General features: G+C 46.5%; 1 protein-coding gene across 2 annotated transcripts in view; it reads right to left on the bottom strand.

Annotated features, from left to right (window-relative positions):
* The window catches only part of TMEM19 (transmembrane protein 19), a 45,883-nt gene that overhangs the window by 13,670 nt on the left and 15,801 nt on the right, over positions 1-16,412 (bottom strand). Inside the window, exons 1-3 of one of the 2 annotated variants that reach the window (XM_044280439.1) lie at positions 10,739-10,920; positions 4,377-4,527; positions 2,785-2,898 (exon numbers count right to left, since the gene is read on the bottom strand). In XM_044280439.1, the coding sequence (XP_044136374.1) occupies positions 2,785-2,898; positions 4,377-4,506 (244 nt within the window). In that variant the 5' untranslated portion in view covers positions 4,507-4,527; positions 10,739-10,920. Of the gene's footprint in view, positions 1-2,784; positions 2,899-4,376; positions 4,528-10,738; positions 10,921-16,412 lie in introns of those variants that run through there. The other variant, XM_044280440.1, reaches the window with a different exon arrangement.

Consider the following 16,412-nt stretch of genomic DNA (forward strand, 5'->3'; position numbering starts at 1 on the left):
TCACGCGTGTGATAAAAAAACTGAAGGTTTACAAACAACATCTCTTAGCAACCATCAGTGAAAAACGCTTTGCTTCCGCACTTGCTTGCGGATGCAATGCGTTTTTCACTAAAGCCCCATTCACTTCTATGGGGCCAGGGCTGCGTGAAAATGCACAATATAGAACCTGCTGCATTTTTTACAAAATGCAGAACTGATGTCTGAAAAAAAACGCTCATGTACACAGACCCATTGAAATGAATGGGTCGGGATTCTGTGCTGGTGCGATGCGTTCATGTCAGGCATTGCACCCGCGTGGAAAACTCGCTCGTGTGAAAGGGGCCTAAGAGTCCTTTTACACAAGCCACCCTCAGCCAGGAACAAGTATGATTCTACAATATAAAAAGTTGATCGGCACTTGTTGAAAGGGGCCAATACAAATGCTATGGGGGATGATCCATAAATAGTCTCCATTCAATATGTGCTGTCCACGACCACAACTTTTAGGTCTGCAGTAAAGCACTTGTTTGTTGGCAGATCACTGCTCTGTTTGCACGGGTCGACGATCAGGAATGAGCGCTCTTATGAACGCTCATCCAGCTGTTTATTGACCCATGTGAAAAGGCTTTAAAGGGGTTTTCTGGGTAAAGACTTGTTTTAGCTGTAATATCAGGACTATATAGAAGGCTGCTCTGCTCCTTTCACTGCTACTGCCCAACGTAATGACGATAAATGGGCGGGTCTGCCTACTCCCATCAATGCCACCTGAACCCCTACAACTCCTCCTTCCATGCAGCTCAAACTCCTTCCATTAGAGGGAAAAAAAGTGGGCCGATTTATTGTGGTCACGCAACGACCACTTGGGGCATGTCTCCCATAATGACATAGGAGACATATGATTATTACCACTGACCAGCAATAACCCTGGGTGGCAGCATGGTCACATCTGACGTACATTATTTGTAAAGGGCATCTGTCAGCAAGAAATTCAGTATGAAACCAAGCACAAGACCTGGTAGGACTTGGTAAGCATAACATAACAATACATTTGACTGTTCTCAGTTGCTCCATTGCCAAGTAAAAAAAAAATGTGATATGCAAATGACCAGTTAAGTGCACTAAGGACAGGTCCAAGCCCCTTAGTGCACCCTTGCTCCACCAGTTGCCATGCCATCTTCTCCCTTGCAAGGATGATTCACAGGGCCAGGTTTCTGAATCTTCCTTTATTGCCTGACCCAGATATTTTGCAGCAGCACTTTGGTGCATGTGCAATACTGCAACATAATACTTGGGCCCTGCGGCAAAGGTCTCTACTGCATATGCGCTAATGTTTTACCAAATGGTGCTGGTGCAAGATTTCAGGCAAGAGGTAGGTACAAAAGCCTGGTCCTGCCAATCATCCATGAAAGGGAGAAGCTGGCAAAACAAATTGCTGGAGGGACGTAACTGGTCATCTGGAGCAGCATATAATCCATGATGAATTAAATAGTATATGGTTAGATTATATAATGAGACCTCTACCTATGCTATGTGTGTCAACCATAAAAAATAAAACTATACAAACAGAATATTATATAATATGCAATACAATATATAACATCAGAAAAACTGGCAAAGCTGACAACGTGTGAAGCTCAAATGAGACTAATATACTGCTACTCATTACAATAAGGGTGCATTCAAACGACTGTATTTTTGGTCTGCATCCAATTTGCATATTTTGCAAGCAATTCAATTCATTTCCACGGGGACCCGGAAAAAATGCGGACAGCTCACGGATGTGAACAGTGTTCTGGCCGCATCTGTGTGGCCAAGCTGCAAATTATATAACATGTCCTATTCGTGTTGGTTTTGTGGACAATAGGCATTTTTTTAAAATGAGGCTCATGAAAATTGCAGGATGCACATGGAAAGTATCCATATTTTGCAGACCACAAAACGGATACAGTCGTGTGAATGCACCCTAATGTCAGAGCAAACAATCAATACTCATGAGGGAAAACTATAAAGCTGGATCCAGATGCAGCAGAATAGCCGTGTAGATTCTGCATTTTCAAATCCACAGCATGCTCATCATGTTGCAGTTTCACCTCGGATTTTACACTTCATATGGCATGGGGTGATATTGAAAAATAGATTCACATGTACCATGTAGATTTTGCCATGGATTTGCTATGTATCTCTGGCAAAATCTGCAGGGTAAAGTAACCTGTCATGTCTGAACTCTCTAAAAGAATCCAATTCTTAGAAGTAATTTAAAAACCATAAAGCACAGAGTTCAAAGTAAGACTACTTTCACATTAGCGTTTTTAGCGAATCAGTCATGGATCTGAAAAAACGTTTCCGTTACAATAATACAACCGCATGCATCCGTCATGAACAAATCTGTTTGTATTAAGTCTTCTATAGCCAAGACGGATCCGTCTTGAACACCATTGAAAGTCAATGGAGGACGGATCCGTTTTCTATTGTGCTAGAGAAAACTGATCCGTCCCCATTGACTTACATTGTGTGCCAGGACATATTAGTTTGGCTCCGCATCGTCAGACAGGCAGCGTTTTGGTGTCAGCCTCCAGAGCAGAATGGTGACTGATCGGAGGCAAACTGATGCAGTCTGAGCGGATCCTTCTCCATTCAGAATTTCATTAGGGCAAAACTGATCCATTTTGGAACGCTTCCGAGAGCCCATGACGGATCTCACAAACAGAAAGCCAAAACGCCAGTGTGAAAGTAGCCTAAACAATAACTTGAACAAAACAGACAAGAAGGGACACATCTGGAAAATGAAACATGCCAAATACATACCTCCTAGAGCTCCACTGCTATCTAAGCTCTTTCTTTTTAAGCCATGGGAAACAATAATCATAGGAATGACTACAGAAAACAGCCATCTCCACGGAGATATGGGCCGCAGAGTGCCTGTAGGAGAAATAGATGTATATATAAGTATTTCTGTTACTACTGCTTGACTGTTGTGACTTTTCATTTCTCACGTTTATGTAACATTTGGACCTAGAACTGAAGGCCTGCAGTTCCTCAACCCTCCATAGGCACATCCACGCAGCCAGTAAACATAACTACACACACACAGATCTCTATATGTTACCTCCACATTTAAAGGGGTTATCCAGGAAATGATAATGATGACCTATTCTCAGGTCATCATCACATCAGCAGGAGTCTGAGTCCCAGCTCACCCGCCAATCAGCTGTTTCGGGGAGCCTGCGCTCTCACCAGAGCTCTGCTGAACACCGCTGGATCCCCAGCAGCTTTCCAAGCACAGCGCCGTACATTGTATAGTGGCAGTGCTTGGTATGGCAGATTAGCCCCTGAGCTGCAACTAGGCCACGTGAACGATATTAGGTGATATCACACTGCGTAGGAAGAGGCTGTGGCGCTCATAGAGTGCCGACCTCTTCTAACAGCTGATCAGCGATGTCAGACGCCCACAAAAAAGGACAGGGCATCAATATAAATTCCCAGATATACAAACATTAAGTATTCAGATTCAGGTGCTGGTTTGAAAAATCTAGAATTTTTTTTGTATAAACCAACTACTACAGCCAGGAATGGTCTCATTAGCATCTACAGTATACATTAACATGCTTTGCAAGTTTAGTAATTTGGCAATAGTGGTGGCAGGTAGGAGCCCACTCACATGGCGATTATGCCTCCAGAATTCTGGCGTCCGGACGTCAGTTTGCTGTTTAGCTCCACTCAGTGAGGATAAACCACAGGCAGGTCTGTGGCACCCAAAGTAAAATGTGCCTTATAGACATCTATTAATGCACTGCCATATTAAAAAGGATTCCCTAATGAATAGCAGGGAGTGGAAAAGTGGCTTTCTGGGAATTACATACTGATGAGCTACGCTCAGGATAGGCTGTCATGATCAGATCAGTCTGTCTCCCAGCACCACTACCGATCAGCTGTCTAAAGTGGCTGTGGGGCTCTGACGAATGTAGCAAACCAAGGGCAGTGCCGTTCATTGTACTGCAACTCAATACCGTTCACTTTTAAAGGGACTGAGCTGCACAGCGGCCACGCTACCAATTGTCACAGGTAAAGGCTGCAGCTCTTGCTGTGGCTCCCTGATCAGTAAAGGTGCCGAGAATCAGATCGCTGACGATATTGATATTACATCCCAAGGATAGGTCAACAATATTTCAATATTAACAGCCCCTCCATTATTCCTATTGGGGTGCTGGAGATAGCTGAGCCATTTCTGGAACTCCCATAGAAATGAAGGGAGTGGCTGCCTGCACACTCTGTTCATTTCGGTGGGACCCCCACCAATCTAACCCAATACAACTGGAATACCCCTTTAAAAAAAAAAAAAAAAGGGGGGGGGGGGATGTTAATGCGCAAATAACAAAGCTAGAAAACCATCACCTTACCGTAATATGTACTTGCAGTAATTGATATTATCCAGAAGGACAACGATATGCAAAGGATCATAGACAGAACGACAATATTCAGCATCATGTTTGCATATTCTTTATAGACGTCGTCCCGAATAAATAACATAACTGAAGCTCAAAAAAACTCCTGACAAGAAGAGGAAAAAAAAGAAGTCATTAGTTCGGAGTGCATCTACCTGCTCATCTGGGGAAGGGTCATTACTGAACTTTACCCCACAGACTACCCCCGTGAAGATTAGAATGGCTGAGTTACAAAGCGTAATCACTGGAAGAAGGAGAAGCCGGTGAAAAGCTTGAATTAGAGAACTGCTAAGAACATCGCTCAATTTTAGAAACAGCTCTATACGAGAGTCCTGAGCTACCCCAAATTATCACTGGGAGGGAACTGTACTCACCCAGCAGAAGGAGCGGAGAGCTAACCGCGATATAACCTCTTGTGCCTAAAACCACGTCAGATCCCATTACTGTTTCACTGCCACTTACCGATATGAGCATGTCATTCGGGAAACGCAAGGAAAATGCTGGCAAATTGTGGGAGAAAACAAAGCCTCAGTCTACTTGAGTCATGGCCCTGCTGGATACAAGGGATCGGGAATGTGACCAACCCACCACGGCTTCTGTTATATTTCTGGCAAGAAATAAACAGTTCTGCGCACATAAGGGTGGGAGGGGGGTCCTCACGTCAGCACGTTATATAGCGCTGCACTCTACATTGTACCTGCCACGAGAAGTTAACACCCTATAAAGTCTTAGGACGCCTTCACACACGGCAGGTTTTAGAGCAGAAATTTCCAAGACTGAAAATCAGTTCTGTTCACCTTAGGCTGGTTTCACACAGGCGTTGCGGAAACATGCACGATTTTTCTGCGCGAGTGCAAAACATTGTAATGCGTTTTGCACGCGTGAGAAAAATCGGTATATTTGGTACCCAAACCTGAACTTCTTCACAGAAGTTCGGGTTTGGGTTAGGTATTCTGTAGATTGCTATTATTTTCCCTTTATAACCATGTTATGAATACAGAATGCATAGTACAATAGGGCTGGAGGGGTTAAAAAAAATAATAATAATAATTTAACTCACATTAAACCACTTGCTCGCGCAGCCCGGCTTCTCTTCTGTCTTCTTCTTTGCTGTGCACAGGTAAAGGTCCTTTTCCTGTGCACAGCACAGAAGAGATGCCGGGCTGCGCGAGCAAGTGGATTAAGGCGAGTTAAATTATTATAATTTTTTTTTTATTAACCCCTCCAGCACTATTGTACTATGCATTCTGTATTCAGAATGCTATTATTTTCCCTTATAAGGCTACTTTCACACCTGCGTTTAGGTGCGGATCCGTCTGGTAGCTGCACAGACGGAGCCGCACCTATAATGCAAACGCTTAGATCCGTTCAGAACGGATCCGTTTGCATTACCATGAACAAGAAAATAAATAAATTGTTCATGATAATGCAAACGGATCCGTCCAGACTTTACATTGAAAGTCAATGGGGGACGGATCGGTTTGAAGATTGCACCATATTGTGTCAACTTCAAACGGATCCGTCCCCATTGACTTCCATTGTAAGTCTGGACGGATCCGTTTGCCTCCGCACGGCCAGGCGGACACCCGAACGCTGCAAGCAGCGTTCAGGTGTCCGCCTGCTGAGCGGAGCGGAGGACAGACGCTGCCAGACTGAAGCATTCTGAGCTTGTGAGAGCCTTCAAACGGAACTCACAAGCAGAGCCCCGAACGCTAGTGTGAAAGTAGCCTAACCATGTTATAAGGGAAAATAATAATGATCGGGTCTCCTAGCAACCGTGCGTGAAAATCACACCGCATCCGCACTTGCTTGCGATTTTCACGCAGCCCCATTCACTTCTATGGGGCCTGCGTTGCGTGGAAAACGCACAATATAGAGCATGCAGCGATTTTCACGCAACTCGTGTGTACAGCCCCATAGAAATGATTGGGTCCCGATTCAGAGCGGGTGCAATGCGTTCACATCATGCATTGCACCCGTGCGGAATATTCGCCTGTGTGAAAGGGGCCTAATGGGGGTTGCAGAAATCCATGTGCTTGCTGCCTCATTCAAATGAGTGGAACCGATTTTCACTCACTGAATTTTCTGCAGCGTGTGAAGACATCCTTAGGCCCCTTGCAGACAAGTGTTCCTCCCGCAGCGAGTCTGCATCGCAGCACCCGGCCTGACCTCCCAGCACTGATGGGATTCACATAGCATTATATTGATTTATGATGCTATGTAACCCTTACAGTTCTGGAATGTATTGGATAACACTGGCAGAATTATATCAGTTATCCAATACATTCCAGAACTGTTAGGGTTACATAGCATCATAAATCAATATAATGCTATGCGACCCCCGGCAGTGCTGGGAGGTCAGGCCGGGTGCTGTGAAGCGGAATCACCGCGGGAGGAACGCTCGTCTGCAAGGGGCCTTACAGTGTTAGTGTGAACAGTTCCGACCCAGAGGATATTTCCCACGTTTGATTTTGACAAGAATACGCAATAGAACCTGTACATACAGATTCTGCGGACGATTGTAACCTTTTCATTTCATGCTGAAAACCATATTAAGCATTATGAGAAAACCTGCAGCACTCCCTTGAAGGGGTTGTCAGGCATCTGATATTGATGACTTAGGGCTCATGCACGCGAACATGTGTGACCCGTGATGCGGACCGCAAATAGGTGTCCGCATTGCGCACGCACTGGCCCGTGTGCTTGCCATTTGCAGACCCATTCACTTGAATGGGTCCGCGATCCACAGTGCACGTGGCTGGTGCCCGTATATTGTGGACCCACTGTTTGAGGGCTGCACATGAGCCCTTATCCTCAGGTAAGGATAGATTTAAAAAAAAAAAAAAAACACTCCAAAGAAGTGACCCCATTTTAGAAACCACACCCCTCACAGAATTTACCAAGGGGTGTAGTGAGCATTTTGACCGAATAGGTGTTTTGCTAAAATTAATTCATGGCAGATGGTGCAAAGTGGGAATTGCTATTTTTACGCAGAGCTGCCAATTCAGTGCCTGATATGTTGTGCCCAGCATATGCCAGTGTGAAAAGTCAGCCCTCCTATTATTACAAACACTCTCCATGTGGCCCTAATCATTTGCCTGGACATACCATACAGGTCAGGAGTAAAAGAGCACCATGCACAGTTGAGGCCCAATGTGGTGATTTACACATCTTGTGCCAACAACTGAAGATGCTCTGGGGTGAAATAATAAATGGAGCCGCCCAGAATTGACCCCATTTTGGAAACCCCGCCCCTTATTATTATTAAAGAGGCTCTGTTACCTGTTGCAAGCTTACCCTACTTGGCATATAGCCAGGTAGGGCTGATAACGCTGACAAAAAGCATACCTTTCTTCTTCTTTGATTAGGTCCGGTTTGCAGAAAAAAAACTTTTACAATATGTTAATGAGCAAAAGGAGCACTCAGAGGCGGGCTTATGCCTTCCGAGCACTGCTTCTGCGACGCCCATGTAATTACACTGCCGCCCTTATTCTAATAATCACACCCCCAATTCCTATGACCGACAGCACTGTCTAGCGCTCAGATCCCACGCCTACGCACTCGCATCTGTGACGGCACGCAGGAGTGCAGTGACCATTTTGATAAAACAAAGTTTGTACAAATGAACGCTCAGAGGACCGTGAAAAATGAAAAGTGCAAGTTCTCCACAGATATGGCATTTCAGTAGACAAGGAGCACCACCTGGCTTTTGAAGCACCGATTTTGCTAGAACGGTTTTCAGGTGCTACAGTACGTCACATTTGCAGAGCCCTAAGGTTCCTGTACAGTGGAAACCTCCTATAGGTGACCCTATTTTAAAAACTACACCCCTCAAGTAAGTTATCAAGAGTTGGAATGAGCATTTTGATACCACAAGTGTTTGGCCGAAATGAATAAGCCAGGGACCATGAGGGTTTTTCCACAGATATGGCATTTCAGTGCCCAAAATGCTGTGCCCAGTTGGTGCCATCTGATACACATCACATCCTTTAAAATGTTTGGTGGGTTCTACTGGGTACGGAAATGCCATAAACGTGGATGCGAGCTGCTGTTTGGATTCAAAAAGGAAAGACCAACTTTTGGCTTTTGCAGCACACATTCTGATGGATTGGTTTACGGGCGCCATGTTGCTTTTGAACAGCCTCTGAGGTACCAGTCCAGCTAATGTAGCGGTGTGAGGGCTAATTTTCTGTGGGAAAAAGTGTCCATCATGAAGGCGGCAACTCTGCCACTGCTTTTTGGGTTTAAAACTCTGACCCTTTTGTCTTCTGCAGTCTGATCATACATTGCAGGCCGCTCAGTCCAGCTCTCTGATAGCTCAGTCTGTAGTCCCTCTCTCTCCTCTCCTGAACAGTCTTCTAAGCTGACATCTTAAAAAACAGCTGAAATCCAGCTGCCCCACCCTCCTCTCATCCAACATCCGCTGTTGGGGGGAGGGGAGGGGGCCTCCATACACATTAGATGGTTGTCAGGTGTACGGCCTGCTTTAGGGCTCTTTCACACCTGCGTTCTTTACTTCTGGCATAGAGTTCCGTCGTCGGGGCTCTATGCCGGAAGAATCCTGATCAGTTTTATCCTAATGCATTCTGAATGGAGTGAAATCCGTTCAGGATGTCTTCAGTTCCGGAACGGAACGTTTTTGGGCCGGAGAAAATACCGCAGCATGCTGCGCTTTTTGCTCCGGCCAAAAATCCTGAACACGTGCCGCAAGGCCGGATACGGAATTAATGCCCATTGAAAGGCATTGATCCGGACTTAAGCTAAACGTTGTTTCGGCGCATTGCCGGATCCGACGTTTAACTTTTTCTGAATGGTTACCATGGCTGCCGGGACGCTAAAGTCCTGGCAGCCATGGTAAAGTGTAGTGGGGAGCGGGGGAGCAGTATACTTACCATCCGTGCGGCTCCCGGGGCGCTCCAGAGTGACGTCAGGGCGCCCCACGCGCATGGATGACGTGATCGCATGGCACGTCATCCATGCGCATGGGGCGCTCTGACGTCATTCTGGAGCGCCCCGGGAGCCGCACAGACTGTAAGTATACCGCTCCCCACTACTACTATGGCAACCAGGACATTAATAGCATCCTGGCTGCCATAGTAACACTGAACGCATTTTGAAGACTGATCCGTCTTCAAATGCTTTTAGTACACTTGCGTTTTTCCGGATCCGGCGTGTAATTCCGGCAAATGGAGTACACGCCGGATCCGGACAACGCAAGTGTGAAAGAGGCCTTAGAGAAGTTTGGTAACAATTTGGCATCTTAACGTGTACAAGATCCTAATACGTGGAAATAACGAGTGCTGTCCATGGTATACGGGCGCACATTTAAAGAGTGAATCGGGACAAAACTGTTATCATGATCCCCCATATAGATCCGATACTGACAGCAGCACATCCCCTGTATACACTGGGTGATCTGCTGCCAAGAGGGGCCACCTGAGAGACGCCATCACACGACAAACCATAACTGGCCTGATCCTCGGCCTGTGTAATGGAGCTGGCACACACCCATAGAGGGCAATGACCCCTCAGACACAAAACGTTCTGATGACAGATGTAGAAATCTTTACTACACATTAACCGTTCTTTTCATAGCACTAGCATAGTCTGCAGCGCTGACTACTCACCTCGACCCCCTCCCTCACAATCCAACTGGTTTATAGGGCTACGTTCACACCTGCCTCCAAACAAACAGGATAAAATAGCAGAACATGCCTGGTCACATGTCGGAAGCCCCATGGACCCCTTCGGGCACCGTTTTTGTCTGTCATGTGAGTACTAAGGCCGGTGTCAGACGAGCCATGTGTCTGGGAACCATGCTCCGTGTGATGGGGCACAAGGTAGCGGGTCTACTGTACTGATGGCAGTATGTCACTACAGTAAACCCGCCAGGAACTCCCGGCATCATAGGTCATTATCATACTGTGAGCTCAGGTAAGAGAGAAATGGCGCCAATGTGAACAGCCACACAGAATCTCCCACCCTCAGGTCCGGACCATTCATACATATCTTGTCAGCCATGCGTTTAAACTTGTTGCCCTTTTTTTTTTTTTTTTTTTTAGATTATTTCGAATTTTCCGCCAGACAGATCACAAAGAAGATGAATACAGACAACTCTTACTATAGGCCAGGTTCTCACACGGCTTTCCCGTTACATGAGGGTCCCAGAGGAGACACCTGCACCTCTGAGGCATTTAGAGCCTATTGGGTGGAAACCCCCTTTAATACTATACAGGAGGTGCACAGATACAACCCGCCATGGACAGCCCCTGCACTTGTCTGGCCCTGTTCACACAGGCCGGTAACCTGCTCCGTACCGGACGCAGCGTCACGCCTCCTCTCGGTCTACGCTGCAGAGACGTCCAGACCCCGGTGCTCGCAGCCATTCCTGCTCCTCGCTGGCGCTTTAACCCTCCACACACAGAGGCCGGGGCGGCAGGCTTCTTCCAGCGCTCTCTGCCAGTCTGACCGGAGCGCTTCCGGACACCTAGTGGCGGCAGCGGGCAGGACAAGCGCGAGATTCCCGCCCCTCAGTCCAGCGCGGGCCGAGCTGCTGCCATGTACTGAGGGGCTGTGTGTGGCAGCCGCCATTACCATAGTACTTGGCGACTTCTGCAGAAATGGTTCAGGCTAGGTTCCACCCTAGTACAGGCAAAGCATGACAAGTGCAAAGTAAACGTATGTCTCCTGATACATGTCGGTGTCAGGCCGCACTATCCCTGACAGACGCTCACGCCCGGTTATTGGCACCTCATAGGTGTCCAGAGTATTCCACACTGGGTATGACAGGAATCTGAAAAAATAAATTGTGGAATTGATGTTTTCTTTTCCGTAATAAAAAATAAATAAATAAAAAAAAACACCCACGGTTTAAAACGCCCTCTGCTCCAGCGCTGCAGCTTTTTGTTAATGAGACCACAGCAGCCTTGCACTGGCCTCAGCAGTCATGTATACAAGAAGGGCATGTAACTGCAAATGGGTCCCCGTCACTTATGGTCTGGTGGAGACCTCCAGGAGCTATGGTGCTGGAACAGCACACGTTGAAAAGGTTTATAACGTTTTTAATGTTTATATATTTTTTTTAACACACACAGCTGCCTGACATTTATTCAATAAGTTAGATGCACCCAGAATGGTGTCCTACAACACATCCTGTAAAAACCCCTCATACAGCTTCAATGGCTGAAAAATAATAAAGTTATGACTCTGGGGACGCAACAATGAAAAAGCAAAAAACCCTTTTTGGGTATTAATGGACAGTCCCAGTACTTAACCACCTCCCGACCCCCTAACGCAGGGATGCGTCCTGCGGGCGGCCGGGTTGTTCCTCCTTGACGCATCAATGCGTCATCTCGCAAGACGCGAGATGACGCGCATATCTGGCCCGCACATGCGCAGTACGGGTCGGGAAAAGTCGCAGGAGGAGTTTGTTACCAGCCTGCCAGCCAATGATCAGCGCTGGCAGGTTGGTGACTTTTAGAATAACGAACCACCAGCCATATAACACATTATATTTATAATCAATTCAAAGACTCCAGCCAAGTTTGTGTGAAGTGCAATTCTGTTTATTTAGGCGCCTCTTCCCTACAGCGGTATAACCGCATGTTTTTCCTCTCTACTGCCCCACACCTGAGATCTTCTGCACTACAAGCGGCACTGGTCTGATGAAGGCACGGATGTGCCGAAACGTCACTATTTACTTTGCCGTAGCAACCACCATTGTTTGCTAAATAAACAGAATTGCACTTCACACAAACTTGGCTGGAGTCTTTGAATTGATTACTGATAGGGGTGGGAACCCTACTCCAGCAGAAAAATCCACCGTGCTACAAGGGCTCTGCTTGTAACATTATATTTATAAATAGAATGTGCTAAATGGCTTCTGTGCCCTCTGCTGGGTCCTTTTCGTCGGTTGGTCCCAGCAGAGGAGCACAGATCACTGTAAGTACACAAAACACAACACATTTAGCCCCGATCACCCCAATTAACCCCTTGATCACCCCTGTTAATCACTTTTTTTTTCCCACCAGTATTGACTGTTAGGTTTAGGTTAGTTTAGGCCCCTTTGGTAGGTAGTTAGCTTCAGTTAGCGCCCAGCCCACCGCACCGCAGTCACTGATTCGCTGATTAGCGTATAGCAGCGAATCGCTAATCAGCATTGGTACTTTATAGTATCTGTAAGTGATCAGAACTGATCACAGTCAGATCTATAATAGTATTAGTGTCACCTTAGTTCGCCCTCCACCCAAAACGCAGTGTTTGCCCGATCAGGCCTGATCGGTCGCCCACACGTGCGTTCACCCACGCCCGCCACGCCGCAGTGACAACGTTTTTTTTTTTATCACTGCACAATCACTACACAAGCGCTGCGGCGATAAAAAAAATCAGTTTTGATATTTTTTATCAATCGCAGCGACTTCCTGTTCTTTGCTTTTATTTTATTTATATTTTTACCTTCTAGGTGGACCAAGTGATCAACCAGCTGCAGCACTGATGTGCATTCTGACAGAAGCATTGCGCTGCTGTCAGATTACACGCAAGTCAGTGTATGCGGCGCTGCAAGACGAGATTTCTCCTCTGCAGTAAAAGATACGTTTGCTGAGGCTTATGAGCTGAGGGGCGGTGTTCATATGCTTTGGCAAACACTTTGTATATAAAAATAAAAAAATTCCGGCAATGATTTATTCATCCACATCGATTGATGTGAATGGAGAAATCTGGTTTGCCAGGGCATACGAGCTGAGTGGGTTTGGATGTTGGGCGGAGCTCCTATGTCCTGGCAGATGCCTTTCCCCTCTTTTTTTTTTTTTTGCACATTTTTAGGCAGAGATTTTTTTTTCATCCACATTGATCGATGCGAATGAAGAAATCTGTGTCGTTCATTTTTTCTTTCAGCCCAGAGGCTGAACGGAAAAAAAAAATCTCATTACCCGTATGCTCAATATAAGGAGAATAGCAGAAACTCCTAATACTGGCCATACATGTAATGATTGCGGAGACCCTCAAATGCCAGGGCAGTATAAACACCCCACAAATGACCCCATTTTGGAAAGAAGACACCCCAAGGTATTCGCTGAGGGGCATATTGAGTCCATGAAAGATTAACCTTTTTGTCACAAGTTGGCGGAAAGGGAGAATTTGTGAGAAAAAAAATAAAAAATCAATTTCCCTTAACTTGTGCCCAAAAAAAAAAACTTCTATGAACTCGCCATGCCCCTCACGGAATACCTTGGGGTGTCTTCCTTCCAAAATGGGGTCACATGTGGGGTATTTATACTGCCCTGGCATTTTAGGGGCCCTAAAGCGTGAGAAGAAGTCTGGAATCCAAATGCCTAAAAATGCCCTCCTAAAAGGTACTCATTGGAATTTGGGCCCCTTTGCGCATCTAGGCTGCAAAAAAGTGTCACACATATGGTATCGCCGTACTCAGGAGAAGTAGGGCAATGTGGTTTGGGGGATATTTTTACATATATCCATGCTGGGAGAGAGAAATATGTCTGTAAATTGACAACTTTGTATAAAAAAATGTAAAAAGTTGTCATTTACAGAGATATTTTTCACACACAGTATGGATATATGTAAGAATACACCCCAAAACACATTGCCCTACTTCTCCTGAGTACGGCGATACCACATGTGTGACATTTTTTTGCAGCCTAGGTGTGCAAAGGGGCCCAAATTCCAATGAGTACTTTTAGGATTTCACAGGGCATTTTTACGCATTTGGATTCCAAACTACTTCTCACACTTTAGGGCCCGTAAAATGCATAGGCAGCATAAATACCCCACAAGTGACCCCATTTTAGAAAAAAGACACCCCAAGGTATTCCGTGAGGGGTATGGTGAGTTCATGTAAAATTAAATTTTTTGTCACAAGTTAGTGGACTATGAGACTATGTAAGAAAAAAAAAAATTCAATTTCAGCTAACTTGTGACAAAAAATAAAAACTTCCATGAACTCACTATGCCCATCAGCGAATACCTTAGGGTGTCTACTTTCCGAAATGGGGTCATTTGTGGGGTGTTTTTACTGTCTGGGCATTGTAGAACCTCAGGAAACATAACAGGTGCTCAGAAAGTCAAAGTGCGTAAAATTGGATTTTTTGTACTCACCGTAAAATCCTTTTCTCGTAGTAGGCATTGGGGGACACAGCACCATGGGTATATGTCCAACTACCACTAGGAGGCACTAGACACAAAAAGTGTTGGCTCCTCCCAGGTGGGCTATACCCTCTCCACAGGCACGAGGCTATTCAGTTTGTACCAAAAGCAGTAGGAGAGAGAAGAAAAGCAAGGAACCAACAACTCCCGTACCGGGAAAGATCAAGAGACCAGCCCGGAGAAGCGGAAGAAAAAACATAGGGAGGGATCTGTGTCCCCCAATGCCTACTACGAGAAAAGGATTTTACGGTGAGTACAAAAAATCCAATTTTCTCGTGCATGGCATTGGGGGACACAGCACCATGGGACGTCCCAAAGCAGTCCCTGAGGGAGGGAAAAGAAGAGACGCGCCACCGGTTGGGCATACAGGTGCAGGAGAACCATGTGACCCAACGGGAAAAAACACGAGATGGGCAAGAGGTTCCATAACAAGGAAGAAACCTCAGAAGAAGCAGGGAAGACTGCCAGCACCCCAGGACAAATGACTGGAAGAAAATCCCAAATGCAAGAAGGTGGCAAAAGGAAACAGAGCGCAGCCAAGGGCTGGAGAAAAAATTAGGACAGCACCGCGTGGTGAAACTACCCAACGCTCTACATTGTTCCAGACCCAAAAAACCTGTGGCCATCCCCTGAAAGGCCAGGGGAGAAAAGAAACAGGGAAGCACTGAAAACCAAACGAGTGGGGGAGCCATAGCAAGGCTCACATGTGAAGGGAGGGGACTCCCCTCACAGCAAGGCCAGGAAAGAAGCTAAGCGCCCCATGTAAAGGTGAAAACCCAAGGCTGCTAGAGGAAACCGCCAACCCTGGAGAAGGAGGGGGTTGTAGGTAAAAAACCAGGAAAAGAACGATAGCTCCTGCGTCCCCAAAAACAGGAGACGAGGCGCAAGCCTCCGAAAACAAGATATCACCGTGAAGCGTAAGACCAGAGGAAACACTGGGCATGTGAAGTATCATGGAAAAAAGAAGCCAGATACAGGCCAGGCAACCTCGGCAGGACACACTGGACTGAGAGACATGGGAGTAGAAGGAGAGCACTCCAAAAAACCTAAAGAGGAAAGGTCCTACAACAGGAGGAGGTCCCTCCCGAAGGAGACCATACGGTGGAACTGCAAACCGCAGCACTAAACCACTCAATACCAGGTACTTGACGTGGGAGGCTGGAAAAAGAGACACAAATCCCAAGAGGACCTCAAATGAACAGGGACAGGGACTCCAGAAGGAGTACCCAGTATGGGCTCACAAGGAACCAGAAGCTGAACCACCAGAAGACAACGCAAGCCAGAATATCCAGGAAAGGCGAAAAGAAACCACCATAGGGGAAGGGGCATTGGCCATGGACAACTAGCCGTACCAAGAATATTGACCAGCAAACCTTAAACATTGTCCCAGAGAGGGCAAGTACAGCAGCTCGGGATGTACCACAAAACGACAGACATCCATATGCATAAGGAATGCAGAAGTCGCCATGAAAAAACCGGGGTAGCCTACATAGAAATGTAGAAACCAGCTGCGACCGGCATACAGAAAACTTCCAGGGGGGAGAAAGCACCAGACAGGTGCAGACGACGGCAAGGTCCAAGAGGACTGCCCCTCCGCCATGTAGCACAACTAAGCAGAAAATACAAGGGAATACCGAAAACACCTGGACCCAAAAGGAACTACGGGGCCCTGTCCGATACCAGAGCAATCAGCTGAAAATTCAGACAGGTGTGTGTGGCGCTCAGAGGTCCTGTCCTTGACCCATCAGGGAGGACGTCCAGCAATGATAAAAGCCGTGGACCCAGAAGGATTCCGTGTGGCGGACATCCAGCGATGACAGAAAACCGCAG

This window comes from Bufo gargarizans, chromosome 2, assembly GCF_014858855.1.
Source record: "Bufo gargarizans isolate SCDJY-AF-19 chromosome 2, ASM1485885v1, whole genome shotgun sequence".
In the NCBI taxonomy this organism is placed as follows: domain Eukaryota; kingdom Metazoa; phylum Chordata; class Amphibia; order Anura; family Bufonidae; genus Bufo; species Bufo gargarizans.